Source organism: Pleurodeles waltl, chromosome 5 (genome assembly GCF_031143425.1).
Source record: "Pleurodeles waltl isolate 20211129_DDA chromosome 5, aPleWal1.hap1.20221129, whole genome shotgun sequence".
Classification (NCBI taxonomy): Eukaryota; Metazoa; Chordata; class Amphibia; order Caudata; family Salamandridae; genus Pleurodeles; species Pleurodeles waltl.
The window spans coordinates 50,290,054-50,308,040 of NC_090444.1; the positions used below are offsets into that span (position 1 = coordinate 50,290,054).

General features: G+C 44.8%; 1 protein-coding gene across 5 annotated transcripts in view; it reads right to left on the minus strand.

Moving 5' to 3' along the window:
• LOC138295324 (balbiani ring protein 3-like) overlaps positions 1-17,987 on the minus strand; it is a 137,154-nt gene that overhangs the window by 43,564 nt on the left and 75,603 nt on the right. For all 5 annotated transcript variants that reach the window (XM_069233548.1, XM_069233546.1, XM_069233547.1 and 2 more), the window contains one exon: positions 8,285-8,431. In XM_069233548.1, coding sequence (XP_069089649.1) covers positions 8,285-8,431 — 147 coding nt within the window. The remainder of the gene's footprint in view (positions 1-8,284; positions 8,432-17,987) is intronic.

Below are 17,987 nucleotides of genomic sequence, written 5' to 3' on the forward strand. Positions count from 1 at the left end.
GTGGGAAGGCCCTGGTGACGAACATGTTGCATGTCCACATAATATATTAACACTACAAATATTTAATTGTAGATGACTTTTGTTACTAATTAGTTCTGGAAATTGTGTAGTAGATAACTTTTAATCTAAACAAAAATAAACAGTTGTTTAATGTTGCAAATTACATTATTTCACCTTACAGAGCCCCTGTGAAATGCTCTCCCCACTCACCCACACATAAAACCCAGTTTTCACAGGAGGCCTGTCCCAAAACCTCAACATGTAGTACAACCACGGCACGCTTGTAAATGAATGAAACTAAAATCATGAACATATAGAACAATTAAATGCATTCAACAGACAGCACTAAGATACCAAGGGGCAGATTTAAGAAAAGTGGTGCTGCAGCTAGTGCAACGCCAGTTTCCTTGCGTCCCTTACCGTCCCCCCTACCGTCACCATGTGTGCCCATGAAGCAGGGTAGGGGGCAGTAGCGTCATTTTGCCACTACTCCTGCAGAGTACATAGGGGCCCAATATAAATAATGGAGGCCACCTTTTAACGCCTGTTCTGAGCAGGCGTTAAAAGTGCCAAAAAAATTACAATTTTTTCTGCCCCCCTAACAAGGGAACAACCACTTTGCATACATTATGCCTGGCGCAGGCATAATGTGGTGCAAAGGGGTACAAAGTGGTGCAATGCATGCATTGCACCACTTTGTAAATATGGCAAAGGGAAATGGCCACCTTAGCTTCAAAAAATTACACTAAGGCAGCACGAACGTGGCTCTAGGCCCTCTTAAATCTGCCTCCAAGTCTACAGCAAAGATTCAACATGCAGAAAACCCACAGCATGCCGAAAGATAAAAAAAAAGTAAAGTTGTGTTCTTAGAGAACAAATTAAAGACGTTCAACACCACTTACACAGAAGGCTTACGTAAGAAAGTCCTCATTTTTGCCCTGGTCACCCCCAAACTTTTTGGACAGATACTGGTGGTTACTGACTCTTGGCTGTGCCTTGGGTACTGATTACCAGTCCCAGGGCCAGTGCTCTGTGTAAAGTGGATATGCAAATTAGGCTAATTATAATTAGCAAAATGAACCTACCTATAAGTCCCTAGTATATGGTATGGCATGTAGGTTTATGGACCCCAGCATGGGTAGTGCACTCATAGGTGCACTGCTGAGGTGCCCAGTGTCATCTTACTGGCTGCTTTTAAATTAAAGTTACATGCAAATTCTACTTTGGAATTAAAAGTACTTCCAAAGTCTTAAACTTCCTTATTTTCACATATAGGTCACCCCTAAGGGTTGGGTGCCACGTAACTATAAGCAGGGACCTTATAAAAATAGTTTTATAAGCCCTGGTGAGGTAAACAGCCAAATCTGTTTTTCCCTCATTGTAGTGAATGGCCTCCATAGGCTAGAATGAGGAGACTTTCTTTTAATTTATAAAGTCCCCTTAAGTGACAGCTACAACAACACGTTTGGTATCAAATTAATTGTTATAATAAATCCCATAACTTACAATTGTTAGATTTAATATAACTCGCTCAGGTAAAGAGTTTTAAACTTTACCTAAAAAGTTGCCAACTTCAGCACTGCAGTGTTTTTGCTGCTTGCTCTGATTGGCCAGGCTGCCTTGATGAGGTGTGAAGTGGCCTGGCTCAACACAAAGAGATGTGCCTGGGGGAGGAGATCTTCCCTCAGCAGATGGGGAGGCAGAAAGGTGGGAGGGCTGCCAAACTGGTCTTCAAAGGCAGGGAAGGACATTTGGAGCAACCCAGCACCTCCCTCACAACCTGCAAACCCAGACAATTAGGTGCCCCTTTAATTAGATTGTTTAGGACTTTTAGCCACACCAGTGGGTGGGCTCAGCCAGATGTAACCTCCAAAAATCATTTTCAGCCATGATAGATTTTTGAGGAATGTTGTTCCCTAGGATTGATTTTTTGGCACACTTCCCAGGAAGTGGCCATCACAGGGGGAAGGACCCTGCACCTGACTGGAGAACCAGGACCCCCCTGTTTGTCACCCAGGGGCAAGGATAAAACTGGCAGACTGCACCCACACTTCAGATTTCTACCAGGAAGAATTACAGGAGAAGAAGGACTGCCCTGCTGTACCCCTGACCTGCACCCGGACACTGTACTCTTGAGGACTGCACCAGCTGCAAACTTGTTAACCAGAGTCCCCTGCACCATCTCCTGAAGAAACTGACCAGCTGACAACTGTCCAGTGGCCAAAAAAGAGCATTTCAGAGCTTCTGGAACCTTGGGGTGAGCTGTGGACCTCAAAAGAACCTTAAAAGAACATCTGGGAGAAGATCTAGAAGTTTGGAGAACTTTTTGAAAAAAGCTCTATAAAGGGACCGACCTGCCGCAGCAACTCTAGCCGGCTTGCCTCAAGCACGACCTGGTCTGACTTGCAGGTTCTTCCCAGTGAAGAAAATGTCATAAAAAGTGACTAAGTCCGAATGTAGGAAGTTGACCAGGACCTTCCAGGCAGTGTATCCGAAGAGGGCTCCAGGGACATTGGATCAAGATTCAGGTTTGCCCTGTTCGAAGGATTTTCACCTCAAAAAAATGACTAAGTCCGAAGGTAAAAATCTCCACCAAGGGCTTCCACGACACGTATCCGAGGAAGAGTTCCACGTGGATGGATTGGATTGGCGATTTGCTCCCGCTGAAGAAAATCTCCAGGTAAACTTTTGACCGAGGCCTCCCACAGGCTGTAGCCGAGCAGGACTCCATCGTGGTCAGCCTTAAACTATGACTTTGCCCCGGTCGAGGTGCGAACAGATGATCAGATTGGCGCTATCCGTTTCTAAGAGCTAAAAAGCATTAATTCTTTAGAAATTCATATCACCGGATTCCCTTATGAGGTTTTATTCATTTTGGTGTCATTTTAAAGCTAAAACTATTTCCTAATATTGGAAATTGGTTTTGGATTTTGGAACAGTTTCTGTGTTTTATTTAATTACTGTTTGTGATATTTGAATGCTTTACGCATTGTCTCCTAAGTTAAGCGTTGAAGCTCGTTGCCAAGCTACCAAGGGTTGAACTAGGTTTAATTTACTGAGACCTAACTGGACCTAGGTGGAGGTTAGTGGCCTATTGCTATGTGTAGGTACTTACCTGCCCTTACTAATAACCCATCTTCCAACAGCCTACAACAAGGACTCACTATGCAGCAAACCAACAAATTAATCCATGATGTTACAGAACAAATTAAAAACTTCCAATACGACTTGCACACTCTGAAGTAGGATCTATAAAAAATCAATTTCAAATAGGTAGTGAGATCGTCGAACTCCCAATCAAATACTGTTACTTATGAATAACATTCAGTATCTCTGGAAATGTTTCTAAAGCAGCGCAAATGAGGAAAATAGAAAGTCGTGACCATTCAGATTGAATGTCCACTCAGAAAAGAATGTCCAAACACAGGGTACAAAGTGTAAATAAACTGAGGTAAACATAATCTGTTTGACTTGAAAATCATGAGATGATACTTGCAAATTATGGTGAGCTGGCAAGTATAAAAAATCTGATTAAATAAGCATCTCATGTACCTCAATCTGCCTTTGAAAGTGAACACAAACACACAATGAAATTAAATTAAACTACTATACAGGGACAAAAACATAGCAGAACATGTATGCACTGGAAACAATTTGAAATGCACAGAACCTATGATCATATATGGAGTAAGTTATCATAACTTAGTGTATAAAACTAAATACACTAACAAGACCTACCTCCTTATGCACTTGAAAAAATGAGGAAAAAAAGAGCTAGTCCTGTTGTTAACTACTTCAAACAACTGCTAATTTCACAAAGTTTAAGTGTGGATAGGAAATCCATAGCTAAGTTAGATAAAGAACAAAGAAGGCAGGAACAGGAGCAAAATAGCTTGTCATACCATTAGAAACTCATCACTTTATGTTAAAATTATACTTTAATGTCTATATCCAGCAAATCTGTGACAATACTTAACTGAAATAGAGAAGAGGAGAGAATGAGAGAAAGAGAAAGAGATCGTAAGAATTTGCTTACATAATGTACAACAGGAACTTGAAAGGACAGAGAGCATTTAAACAGCCCCCCCAGAAAATGCCAATTTCTTTCCAAAGCATTCATAAATTCTTTGGTATTTCAAACTAAACAGATGTCATCTCTTTTGCCCTTAGGGTCATTGTGGCATTCAGCCATTAAATTGAAGGTTACAGGGCCAGTGCTAGGCATGGGCAGCTGGCCCGGGTGCCACGCTCAGTCCACCAACATGGGTCCTCAAACCACTGGTCCCTCCAGACCTGGGCTGCGTACCTTTGGTGCAGCTTGGCGAGTCCCAGGGGAGGAGCACCTCTCTTCTGTGCCTCGCATGCATGTGTAGAGCTTCGAGGAAGAGGGGAAGGGGCCCACCTCCCCTGGGCATCACAGCACTGGAACACACCTGTGAGGCCCAGAGGCGGATCCCTTCCCCCCTGGGCCTCTAAGCCCCACACCATAGCTGCGGCATGTAGCAGGGTTGGCCTGCAATTTTTAATCGTGTGACGGGGTGAGAGGTCGATGCTCTGTGTGGTGTTTGACTGGCGCAGCTGTTTGCTGAGGGTCAGAGCCAAGAACGATCATGGCCAAAGCGCAGCAAACTACGGACGGGGAACTGGCAGGCATAAAAACCTGACAAAATAAGAATCTCGTGTACCTTAGCCGGCTTTTGAAAGTGAACAAAAATAGACCCTACTGGAACTACTCAACAGGAACAAAAGCATAGCAGAATATTTACTCACTGGAAACAAATTCAAATGCACAGAACCTATGACCAAATACAGAGTAAGTTATCCCCACTTAGTGAATTAAAAACCAAATACATTACTAATGAATCTTGAGGCCCTACTACCTCCTTACGCACTTGAAAAAATGAGGAAAAAAGAGGCAGTCCTGTTGTTAAAAACTCCAAACAACCACTAATTTCACAAAGTTCAAGTGTGGATAGGGGATCCACAGCCATGTTAGGGAAAGAACAGAGAAGGCAGTAACAGGAGCAAAATAGCTTGTTATACCATCAGAAACTCATCAATATATGTGAAAATTATACATTGATGCCTGGGCCCAAAGCTGTGACAATACTGAACTGAAATTAAGAGAAGTAGAGAGGGAGAAAGAGCTGGTGAGACTTTGTTTATATCACGTTTGCCAGGAAGGTCCAGGCATGGAGAACAATAGAGAATAAAGATACTTCAGTTTCCTTCCAAAGCAGTGACAAACTGTATGGCATATGGCACTGAACGGATGTCACCTCTTGTGTTTCAGGATCGGGTACCACCGCAGCATGCAGCCATGAAGTTAAAGGTTACTGCGTTACCGCCACTTCATTGCTGAACATGGCATCCTGTTGTTATGAGGAGGGAAGATGCCTGGCCTGCACCCCTTTCTTATTTGATATATGCTTGCCACAGTTCTAATCTGGTGGAGGCATGAAGCAGGGGTCTAACCACCCAATCTGGGAGTAGCATCTTATTGGGCTGCTTCAAAATGCATCTACCATTTTGCAGGTATTCCTTTTGCTAGGAATGGGCAGCAGAAACCACAGACAAAGATACAGGTCTTCAGAAGCGTACCATCCTGGGAACTGCTTGCATTCAAAATCAAAAACTAGGAATACAAGTGTGGAAACTAAGCAGACTGGGAAATTCAGAGGCAGCTTCTGTACAGTTTATTTAAACAGAATATAAGTATGTTCCACTCTCCGGGGAAAATAAATATTACATCATTAGACCTGCCAGCCTTAAGCAGGTCCTCCCCACCAACATTTTGCTTCACCCTTCCTATTTTTTGCTGTTCTTGGTTTGGTTGGCCTTAGGACTGTGTGCACTTTACCACTGCTAACTAGTGCTAAAGTGCTTATGTTCTTTCTCTTAAACATGGTAGGTCTGGATTACACCTAATTGTCATATTTAATTTAATTCACCATTACAATTAAAAGCTACTTCTGAGGCTTCAGCACTAATTGTGCCACCCACTTAAGAAAGCTTGCAAATATGTCTCAGGCCTGCCATTGCAGCCTGTGTGTGCAGTTTTAAACTGCCATTTGACCAGGCATAACAAAGCTTTTGCCAGGTCCAAACCTTCCTTTTTAATATGTTTAAGGCACCTCTAAGGTAGGCACAAAACAGCCCAAGTGGGAGGATGCAGTTTATTTAAAAAATTGGACATGTGCATTTAGTTTTGATTGTCCTGGGAGTAAAGCACTCCTAAACTCGTTTTTCACTACTGCAAGGCCTACCTCTCCCATGGGATGCCTTTGGGTTACCTTCTTGCAGTTATAAGTGATAACTTTCAATTAGGAGTAGATAGAAAGGCCGAGTTTGGAGTCTAAAGAATTGTAATTAAAAGCCCTCTTAAAAGGTAAAGTCAGATTTTAAGTCACAAGTCTGAAAATGACAAACTTAATAATGTTCTTGTATCAACCTAGGTTGGTGTTTGCTGCCTGTATCCTAGGTCACATAACAAGGTGTAGCTGGTATACTGCTGACAGACAGTGAGGCAAAGAGAACTTTGGTGTTGGCAGGAGGGGCCACTTTGAATTAACGAGCAGCAGGAGTTGCCACCTGCCACATTTGCACACCATGAAGGCCCTGCCTGAGCACTCTCGCAAAGCGGTTTGACACAAGTCTATTGTAAACTTAGAAAATCTGAGGCCTGAGCATGGGGGACAGGAAATTCCAAACACGTCAGGGGTAGAAACCTCCAGAAAATGATCCTACTTCAAAGTGGGCACCAGATATAAATATTGGACCCCATAGTGGAAGACTCAGAAGAAGGACTGCTGTGCTGCTTTGCAATAAGGACTGTCCCTCTCCTGGCCTGCTGTAGTGCCCTGCTGCTCAGCTGCCCTCCTCCCTGAGTAAGAAGGACTGTCCCTCCCCTGGCCTGCTGTAGTGCCCTGCTGCTCAGCTGCCCTCCTCCCTGAGTAAGAAGGACTGTCCCTCTCCTGGCCTGCTGTAGTGCCCTGCTGCTCAGCTGCCCTCCTCCCTGAGTAAGAAGGACTGGACTTGCATCTTGAACCCAGGGCCACTAGAGGGATTCCAAGGGCTGGTTGGCTGGACTCCTTTCAGGGACCGAACAGGCTTCTCCATCTTCAACTCTGGACTTTGCCAGCTGTGAATCCTACTCTACTAAGTGCTGCCACCTCAGTCCTGGACCCTCGGAGATGGGCCTGAAGGTGTTCTGCCAGCCCAACTGTGATACCAGCAGGACCAATGTATGGAAGATGCTGCATGACGCATTGTCTCATAAAAGCTCTGCATCGGAGTTGCTACGTGATGTAATGCCTCTCAAAACTCTGGAGTCAGATATCTGCATGGCCCAACCTCGGTGTCAAAGAACTGTTGTTGCATATCCTTGATGCAGTCCTTCGCATTGCAAGCTCCTCATCAACCTCTTCCTCAATGATGGTGCAGGATCCGGCATCGCAAGCCTCGTAGCTTCTTCACAACCAGCCGATGAGCAGCACACCTTGATGCAGGGATTTGCACCACAGGACCCTCATTGATGACATCCTCAACAATGACGCTGGACCTTCCATGTCAGCTACACAGCTCTTAGGAATCGTTGCTGCACGATGTATCCTCAACGCAGGACTCCGCAACCAGGATTTAAGATACTTTCATTCAGCAAGCCTAACTGGATCCCCATAGATGGCCTGCACTCAATCTTGGTCGGCTTGAACTTGCAATTTGCTCTCGGTCCGGTGTGACCAGATAATCATAGTTGGAGCTTTGTTCTTTTTTTGCTCTGTGTTTCCCTAAATCTTCGAAAGTGAACATATCAGGTTCTGCTGATTGTATTTTTTGTTGTTTTGATCTTAAATCATTTATGACATTTTACTCTACTATTCTCAGTTGGTATGGGGTTTTTCTTGTTTTGTGTTTCATTATTTCACTATTTGAAGGATGCATAAATACTTTACACACTGCCTCTTAGTTGGAAAGGACAGCATTTGTATCAAGGAACCAGAGAGTTACGCACAGATTAATTTATGGTTTGCTTATGACTTTACCCTGAAAAGCATTGTGATTGCTGCTTGAGTACAGTTTCACCCCCTCAACCAGTTATCCAAGTTCTAACACCTATCATTGTGACATCTTTTTAAATTCAGAGATTTCACTAAACGTATGCAGCACTTGTTCATTTGTACATGATGATGCTGTGTTTTTTTTAAGTCAGGCTCAGATTTTAAGCAGAAATACAAGTTAAGAATCAACAACAACATCACCTATCACCCCCTCTTGGCAAAAGTACCTGTCTCTGGAGCCTTGCACTTTAATCCACACTGGAAGTAGCAGCATTTCTGTTTCCCTGTGCAGTCATCATCATTCTTACACTGATTCTTTTCTGCTTGGACGCATACTATGGTGTCTTTGGGGCACATTCCTGGCTTTGTGACAGCTGAAAAAAATGTGAATTCATTAGTTTGCATCTTTTCTTGAACCAAACAATGAAAACAAATGACAACCCATGAAAGGTTATGCTAATAGGAAGGGATGGGGATTTGTTGTTTATGAATGACTGTGGATTCCAGACTTGATCGAGTTTCTGTAGCTTTCCTTGTCTTTCTTACATTACAGGCTGGCTGTCCAGAAAATCAGCAAGATGAAGAAGGTACTTTACAGACAGTGGACAATGTAACATCTGGCATTACCTATGTACATAGAGGGCTTCATGCCCTGAATTGGTGTGGCATTACAGAGGGACATAGTGTGCACTGTGTTCATTATAGAGACCCCCCTGGCTTTAAGTATGGCGGAAAAGGAAGCACAAAAAGCAGTTCAGTGTGGGGCTAAGGTTAACTTTGGCAGTTCAGAGGAGCAGCATGGACAGAAAATACTGAGCTCTTGTTAAGTATCGGAACAGTGGTTGTTGCACCTGGCCCTTTTTGCAGGGACAGCCCCAAACTGTCTGCCTCCTTTCTCCTATTATTTCTGACCTTTTTTTGTTGGCTTTAGGACTCTGGGAACTTTACCACTGCTAACCAGTGCTAATGTGCATATGCTCTATGTCTAAATTGTATTGCAAATTGGTTTTCCATGTTTGGCACATTTGATTTACTGGTAAGTCTCTAGTAAACAGCACTATGTGTGCCCAGGGCCTGTAAATCAGATGCCACTAGTGGGCCTGCAGCACTGATTGTGTCACCCACAGGAGTAGCAATGTAAAATGTCTCTGACCTGCCACTGCAGTGTCTGTGTGTGCAGTTTTCCACTGCCAATTCGACCTGGCAAGTGTACCCAATCGCCAGGCCCAAACCTTCCCTTTCACTACATGTACGTCACCCCTAAGGTAGGCCCTAGGTAGCCCCATGGGCAGGGTGCAGTGTATGTTAAAGGTGGGACATGTACTGATGTGTTTTACATGTCCTAATAGTGAAATACTGCCTAATTCGGTTTTTACTATTGCATGCCCTATCTCCCCCATAGGTTAACATGGGGGCTGCCTTTAAGTATCTTTTAAATGCAGTCTCTCATTTGGAGCAGATTGAGATTTGAAGTTTGGGGTCTCTGAACCAGTGCTTGATTTGTAAATAAAAATTGTGCTGGTGACCAAAGCTCTCCTCTTAAACACGCATCTACTGCAATTAAATATGTGAACATGGAATACCAAGGCAGCGCAATCCTGATGCCATGTTTGGCCTCTTCAATACATTTGAAGCTACTCCCTGCTCCTTCAGCTCAGTCTTGCAGCTTTCTGCTTTCTCCCATTGTAACGCTTTTTTGTTCTTCTTTTCCTCCGTCTTTCCCATATGTGTCTTTTGCTCGCAGTACATGTTTGAGGAAGAAAAATAAGTGCCGGCCCTCAGAAATAAGTGCCAGTGCTCTGCACCAGAAACAACCAGCACAAATTAAGCACTGCTCTGAACACACAATTTAAAAATACATCCTCTGGTAAAGTTGGCTTTTGGATTGTCTGTTTGAAAATGCCACTTTTAGAAAGTAGGCATTTTCTTGCTTAACTATTCTGTGCCTCTGCCTGCTTGTGGAATCTACGCCTGGGTCAGACTGACAGTTGGGCTGTTTGTGAATTCCCTCTACACAGTGACACAAAGGGAGCTGAGGTGTGCCCTGTGTAAGGGCTTGGACTGAGCTTGCACCATGTTCTGAAGTCTCAAGGACATCAAAGACTTCGCCTGCCAGTGCCTGGGCTCTTCTTCCAGTTCTGGGCCCATAGAAGTGGAAGCAGGTAGCCTGCATGGGAAATTCCATGCACTGCTGTGTGAGCATCAGAAAATTCGATGCAGTGCCTGTCCTGCGGCTTAAATTTTGACACAGCGCCTGCTTTGCTGCTGGAGAATCAATGCAGCGCCTGCTCTCAGCGCAGACCCTTTGCACAGTGAGTCGGAATTTTCAACGCATCGAAACTGCCCATCAAAATATTCAACATCACCGCACTGACCTGAGGCTGCTTGTCCAGAAATCAACACATTCCTTCCCTGCGGGGGAAAGAGTCAACGCATCACTTACTCAGAGGAGAAGGAATTGACGAACGGCCTCACTTGTGAGTAAAGTAGCAGGAGATAGGCCACTGGACAGGGAGGCTTTGCATGAATGACCTATCAGCACTGGTTGCTACTCATTTAATACTGCCTCTGTAGTGATCTATTTGTTTTATCATAGGTGTGTTCTTGTTGCACCTGCAATAGGAGACTACATTGGAAGTAACACACAGCACACATTGCATGTGTTTTGTTACCTGATCTGGGCTCCCTGCATTCTTGAGGACAATAGTCGACGCAGCACTTCTGCGCTCCTGGGCAGTCGCTGTCATTGCTACACTGATGAAGGTATGGTGGAGGATAATCACACATCTTAGCATGTGCTGGACACTCACCACGTTTCACTGCACAAGAAACAGCCACAGACAGGAAAACCAAAGTCCAATCTTGGCCTCATTCCCAGAGCTCAAAAATATGTTTGTTTCTTACTCTCATTTACAAAGCAATAACTTAATTCTCCTAAACCATTTTTGGTATAGACAACATGGTGGACAATAATCTCAAATCATGAACATGTAATCATTATATCATTGAACCACCCTCTATCAGTTACAATTAAAAATCTCAACAGTGAAAAAGCTTCTGAATCAAATGTCAGGCTTGTAAACCTTGTAGCGAGCTGGTTGGCCTAGGTAATGCTCTCTAGTTTTGAGCACTTTTTAAATCAGTTGACCTACTTATTCATGGAAAACCTGCACCATTACTCTGATATACAAAACTGGCCAGCCCTCAGTTCCAACACCTTACAAACTGATATGACTTTTGGAAATAGACGAAGGGGGTACACAGTGAAGAAACACCAAATCAGTCACAGACCGAAAACATCTTGGCACTACCTTAAGAGGGCTTTGTGTTTTTTTGACAGTGGGGAAGATATTTTACCTTGCATCAACTTATATATAAATTCACAGTAGCAAAGGGAATATGAATATATGCACACTTTTAGGTTACACTATTATCGGGAGAAACCATAAGACAAAATTGCAGACAAATATTGTGCACCACACCAGGCTTCACATACCAACGACGTTCACTTCTACACCGACCTGCAAGTACCGCTACAAGAGGGAATTTTCAAACATGACTCCTTCCAAAAAGGAATTAGGTAAACAACAACTAGAGAATGAGGGAAAGGCAAAGCATGTTTGTGTCCACACTTATAAAATCTCTTTTATTGTAAAGAGATGAGTCCACATGCAATGTAGGTGTACTGGACTACCATAAGAGCACAGGTATATTGATTGGAAAGTGAATGCCTTCTCGGTCAGCATGTATAGCGAGCTAGGAAGTGTGGGTGGAGGTTGCGAGAGTGGAGGTGCTTGCTGGGAAGTAGTGGGATCTTTAGCAGCAGCAAGGTTGGAGAGCGCTAAGAATGTGCAGTACAGGTAGAGCATCTTGAGTTTAACTCCACGCTAGTCAGGGAGATCACAGGTTTACAGAGACGGAGGCCGGTGTGGACTGTCTCTGAGTCTGAAGACTGCATTCTAAACATTAGTAGGTCTGATGAAAAATATTTAGCAGGCAAATTTCAGAGTAGGCTCCACCTGCTGTTCATTGGCAACCCATGGGAGGCACGGTTGAGTTATTTTTTAATAGCCCTTTTTGGAAAAATACATTACTGATGACTTCTTCCTTAAGTGAACATGCTCTGGTCACTAAGAATTGACTATAACGGGTCAACATTGGGTGATGTAATGATTGGTTAGGATAGTGGATCCCAAACATCTTTGGCCCGCAGCTCCCTTGAACTATTGGCCGTTGGCTGCAATTCCAAATTATGTTACTTTTGTGGGTGGGTGGGGGACATAAGCCCAGCCTTGGCAGCACTTCCATTTTTCTCCCTGAAAATAATTGGGATGAAGCCGATAAAGGTATTATAATCATATGACTGAACCATCCAATTTTATTTAGCTGTAACTGCAAGCATGGACCAAGGAATTCCCCTTGCACAGAGGATACTGTTTCCTTTGTCCACACCCAATATGGTCAGTGTTTTTACAATATGGTCTAGCATTTTAGAAATCCTTAAAGCGCATGGAGAAGGTAAGCACTAAGGTTTATCTTCATCCAAGAGAGCCTTCTGAATGTGCCATGATGCTAATATTGTAGAAAAGGCACTAAAACACAACTCAAACATACACAGATCGATATGGACATTAGTTACATGAAGTACAATACCGTCCAAATTACAAACCAGAAATTAAAAACAGAGAGCATGCTCCTTAGGCACGATGCACAGTGCAATGGGATTATCCACCTCAGCAGAACGGGACACAGTTGGCTTAGCTGCCAAGTTTTAAGAGTGCACGAGTGGCATTTCCATGATTTTAGGGCACCTATGAGTATAATTCACATTACTCATGTGTGAAACCTTATGTGACACTTTATCATGAACCCTTGATTAAGAAAAATGGTGGTACAAAATGAAAATCTTGTTTTACTAAATATTTTCTAGTACCTGGATTAAATAAACAACCCATACCTGACGTGAACTTTGTGATTTCGGAAGTTGTCCTCTGTCCTGTCACAGCTTATCATACCCTTCTCTAATATGTTTAGTAGCGTTAAATCAAATGCATATCGTTAAATAGCTGCTGTTTTATCTAGTTTGGTAATCCAAAGTGCTTCATTTGATGCCTGTTGATATTTCTCCACATTATTTAACCACAATTTTCTGATTTCTGAAGGACAGAAGGCCGCCTTAGCCTTTTGGAAATTGTACTCTTTTAACAGGACACGTGCTTTGAGTGTGAACGTTAATGAGACGCTCTCACTTTACTTAAATGGTTGACCACGACTAACCCAGACCTCTCCTCCACCATAGGAAGCAGTGTCTATGTAACTTACAAGGGTCTTTGAAATGCTGCAGCTCATGCCATCTGCCGCCACCAGCCAGTGTGCTGCACACTTATCACAGCTCCCTTTCAAATTGTTGCTGCTGGTGACCATATTGTTGCATAGGGCTGGGCTGCCTCCCAGGTTCTGCAATGCAGCCAGCTTTAATTTTTTCTGGGATGGAGCCTGTCAGATTTCTTGGGACTGAAGATGTTTACAGCACTCAATCAATCAATCAATCAAAAAAATTATTAAGCGCACTACTCACCTGTTAGTGTCTCAAGGCGATAAGGGGGGAGGAGGGTTGCCGTTTACTGCTCAAAATGCCATGTCTTGAGGTGCTTTCTGAAAGTTAGGAGGTCCTGGGTCTTGCGTAGGTTGGTGGGGAGGGAGTTCCAGGTCTTGGTGGCGAGGTGGGAGAAGGATCTGCCTCCGGAGGTGGTGCGTTGGATGAGGGGGACTATGGCGAGGGTGAGGTCAGCGGAGCGGAGAAGTCGAGTAGGTGTGTGGAAGTTTACTTGTTTGTTAAGGTAGGCTGGTCCAGTGTTATGGAGGGATTTGTGAGCGTAGATCAGGAATTTGAAGATGATTTTTTTGCTGATGGGCAGCCAGTGTAGGGATCTGAGGTGAGCAGAGATGTGTTTGTAGCAGGGGAGGTTGAGGATGAGACGTGCGGCTGAGTTATGGGTTCGCTGGAGTTTTTTCGGAAGCTTAGCTGTGGTACCAGCGTAGAGGGCGTTGCCGTATTCCAGTCTGCTGATGATGAGGGAATGGGTGACTGTTTTTCTTGTTTCTAAGGGGATCCATTTGAAACTCTTTCGTAGCATGCGAAGAGCGTTGAAGCAGGAGGACGATATGGTGTTGATTTGCTGGGCCATGGAGAGAGATGAGTCTAAGACGAGGCCGAGGTTGCGTGTGTGGGTGGTGGGTGTTGGGGGTGGTCCGAGGGCGGTGGGCCACCAGGAGTCGTCCCATGCTGTCTTGTTGGGCCCGAAGATGATGATTTCTGTTTTGTTGGAGTTAAGTTTGAGGTGGCTTGCTGTCATCCATTTGGCGATGTCGAGGAGTCCGGCGTGCAGGTTTGTCTTGGCGGTGGAAGGGTTCCTGGTGAGGGAGATGATGAGCTGGGTGTCGTCTGCGTAAGAGATGATGGTGATTCCGTGGGGGCGGAGGATGTTGGTGAGGGGGGCCATGTATATGTTGAAGAGGATAGGGCTGAGGGAGGAACCTTGGGGGTCCCCGTAGATGATCTTGGTGGCTGGAGACCAGAAGGGAGGGAAGCAAACTCTTTGGGTTCTTTCGGCAAGGAAGGAGGTGAGACAGTCTAGGGCCTTGTGTCGGATTGCTGCATCAAAAAGGCATGCGCAGACGTTTTGGTGGCATACAGTTTTGAATGCTGAGGGGAGGTCCAGGAGGATGAGAGGGACGTTCTGATGTCATCTGTGCAGGCTATGAGGGTGGTTTCAGTGCGGGAGGCGACTGGGAGGCGTTGAGTGTGTTGTTTTCCTCTAAGAAGTGAGACAGTTGGGCGTTCACTATCTTCTCGGCGACCTTGGCGGGGAAGGGAAGAAGGGAGATGAGACAGTAGTTTGTGAGGTCTTCCGGGTTTGCTTTGGGTTTTTTGATGAGTGCGATGACTTCGGCATGCCTCCAGATGCCTGGGAAGGTTGCGTGTCGAAGGAGCTGTTGATTACGCCACGGAGCTGGGGAGCGATGATTTGGCTGGCCTCGTTGAAAATGTGGTAGGGGCAGGACTCCATGGGGGAGCCTGAGTAGACTGAGTTCATGTTTTTTTCGGTTTCTTCGTCTTGGTTGGGGTCCAGGTGTGTAGTTGGTTGGTGTGGGGGGGCGTTGTGTTGTTGGTCGTGTTGGTGGTGGTGATGGTGGGTGCTGATGCTGTGAAACTGTGGTGTATGTCTACGATTTTGAGGTGAAAGTAGTTGGAGGGGTAGTTGGGAAGGTTTTGGGTGTGAGGGGGGGTCGATGGTGCTGGATTTTAGTTTGGTGAGCTCTTTGACGATGGAAAGAGTTCCTAGCTGTTGTGTGAGTTATTGTCCAAGCGTTCTTTGTAGAAGGACCGTTTGGTGGTCCGGATGAGTTGGTGGTGTTTACGTATGGCTGTTTTGAGGGCGGAGAAATTGCTCATTGATGGTTCTGGTCAAACACTTGTGTGCTGTGCATGTGACCAGACAAAAACTGTGCTTCTGGTTTTCTAAAGCACACATGGCCAGAGGGTAGGAGCTCAGAAGTTGACTTTTTGTGTCAACAATCTCTGGTAATATGTGCCCAGGGCTTGGAGGCATGGGCCCAGCAGGCTGCAAAACAACATCCTAGACCACATCAGAAACACTTTTTTGTTTGCCACAACACTGTGACGGGTCGTATAGTGAAAGAGGCACAGCAGTTGGCAGATTAGGATTCGGTATCACAGAAAAACAACAGGGAGAGGACAGTAAGAGGCCTTTGTGCCTCAGAACACACGTATTGTACTGCAGCGAGTCTGGCGTGGTTCCAACACTTAGAACATTTCAGACACACTCGCAATCATAGAAATAGAAAGAACACCGCATGAACACGGTCCTCAGAGGAGAACTGCATCTTTCAACATTCAATGGTTCCCAAAGTATGTGTTTGATGCCCCACAACCCTGGCTAGTTTTGATGGCACACCAAGGTGCCTCTGCGCACACACTGGGAACCACTGTCCCATGTGACACAGGATTACTTTCGAGGAAATCTCAGGGTCATTGGATGATGACTCTCAACATCCACATGAGCATCCATACTCTACACCATCCACTTAGGCTTAAAACACAATATTAATCAGAGCTTCAAAGCAATGACTGTTCAGTTTATGTGGTACTGTTCACTATGTAGTTCTCTAACAGCTAATTGCAAACTTACCACTGTTCATCTGCTTCTCAGTGCATTACCCACAACATTTACCAAAACAAATTAACAACGCCTGTTAACCTACAGGTATTGATTTCACTATATCCTTATCCTTCAAACATCACAATGCAGTGTCAGACCTACTACTACTCACTAATGCCACTAACAGTCATTCACAGTTTTCCCCAGTCACCCGTACTCCTAACCCACACCCATGCTTCACCGCTCACTCTTATCCGTCACTCAGTTAATATGAACTTCGTTCACATGCCCTCATCACCAAATATTCACAGTCACAGTCAGGCACACTTGCCATTGCCATTACCACCTACTGATGACACCATAGTGGTTCCCATTGTGCTAATCCAACTACATACCCACAGGAACTCAAATTCCTCAGTCACACTAGTATCTATTCTCACTGGTCACTGAACACCACTTACAACATTTACCCAAGCTACAACAGCAGCTCACAAAACTACAGACTCAACTGAACACCCACTCGCTCAAAAACATTCAGAACAAAACTTGCACTTCCCACTCACTCCCGGTAAGGGTTGCTGTGTAACAATATGGAAAGCACACGTCATGAGCCCTGAACATTAGATGTAAGCACATTGAAGGGCATATTTATAATGCCCAGCACCACCTTGCGCCACATTGACATCATTATTTTTTATGTTAATGTGGCCCAGTGAGGCTAAAATCCCTGCGTCGTATTTACAGAGTGGCGCAATGCATGCATTGCGCCACTCTGTAACCCTTTGTGCTACATTATGCCTGCGCCCCCCATTAGCGGAGCCGGAAAAATGGTGCAAGGACATCTATGAGGTTTCCTTGTGCCATTTTTTTACTGAACTTTTAACGCCTGCTCAAGAGCAGACGTTAAAAGGGGGCTTCCATTCTTTAGAATGGGCCACTATGTGCTCTGCAGGAGTAGCTCCAATAATTTGGCACTACTCCTGCAGAGTACATCAATAGCGTCATGACGCTATCGCCCCCTACCCTGCGCCATGGTGCGCTGTATTTTACATACAGCGCACACTTGGTGGTGGTGGGGGGGCTAAAGGGCACAGGGAAAGCAGCGCCTGCACTCAGTGCAGCGCCACTTTCCATAAATATGCCCCTTATAATCTGGATGAGTGTGACTGTGCACCGTCAGTGACTTGGTCAAGGAGGGCATGAAAGAGCCCAAATTGGTTCATAAATTCAAAAATGGTCGAAACAAGGGCCCCTAAATTATGCTTGGCCCAAGGCCCCAAATTCCTGAAGATGTCCCTGGCCTGGAGCGCTGCACTGAATCGCTCAGAGCAATTTTAGGTTATTTCAGCCCAGTGTGCACTGCAGGCCCTGTGTAGTCAGGGAGCTCCTTGCCCGTCAGCCATTCTGGATTAATGGTGCCCCAGATGTTATTAGAACAAGGTGACATTCCTGCTTGACTGGTCTGCAGGGCAGAGGGCCAGGGCACATTTGCCTCTTATTAATCACCAGCCTACTCCATTACTTTTGTACTGGCCTTCATAGAAGTAAAACACAACATTCTGCAGGATGATACATAAAATACTCTGTCAGAGAGCTGGAGTTGACCCTGTGCATGACACAAAATTAGTTTAGGAAAGACAGAAATGTTTCAGCGGAGAACACATTAATAGCTAGGCTAGCAGCTGCAATCATTACACTGAACATGTATTTAGCGCCCAACACACCCTGAATCACGTCCTGGCTGTAT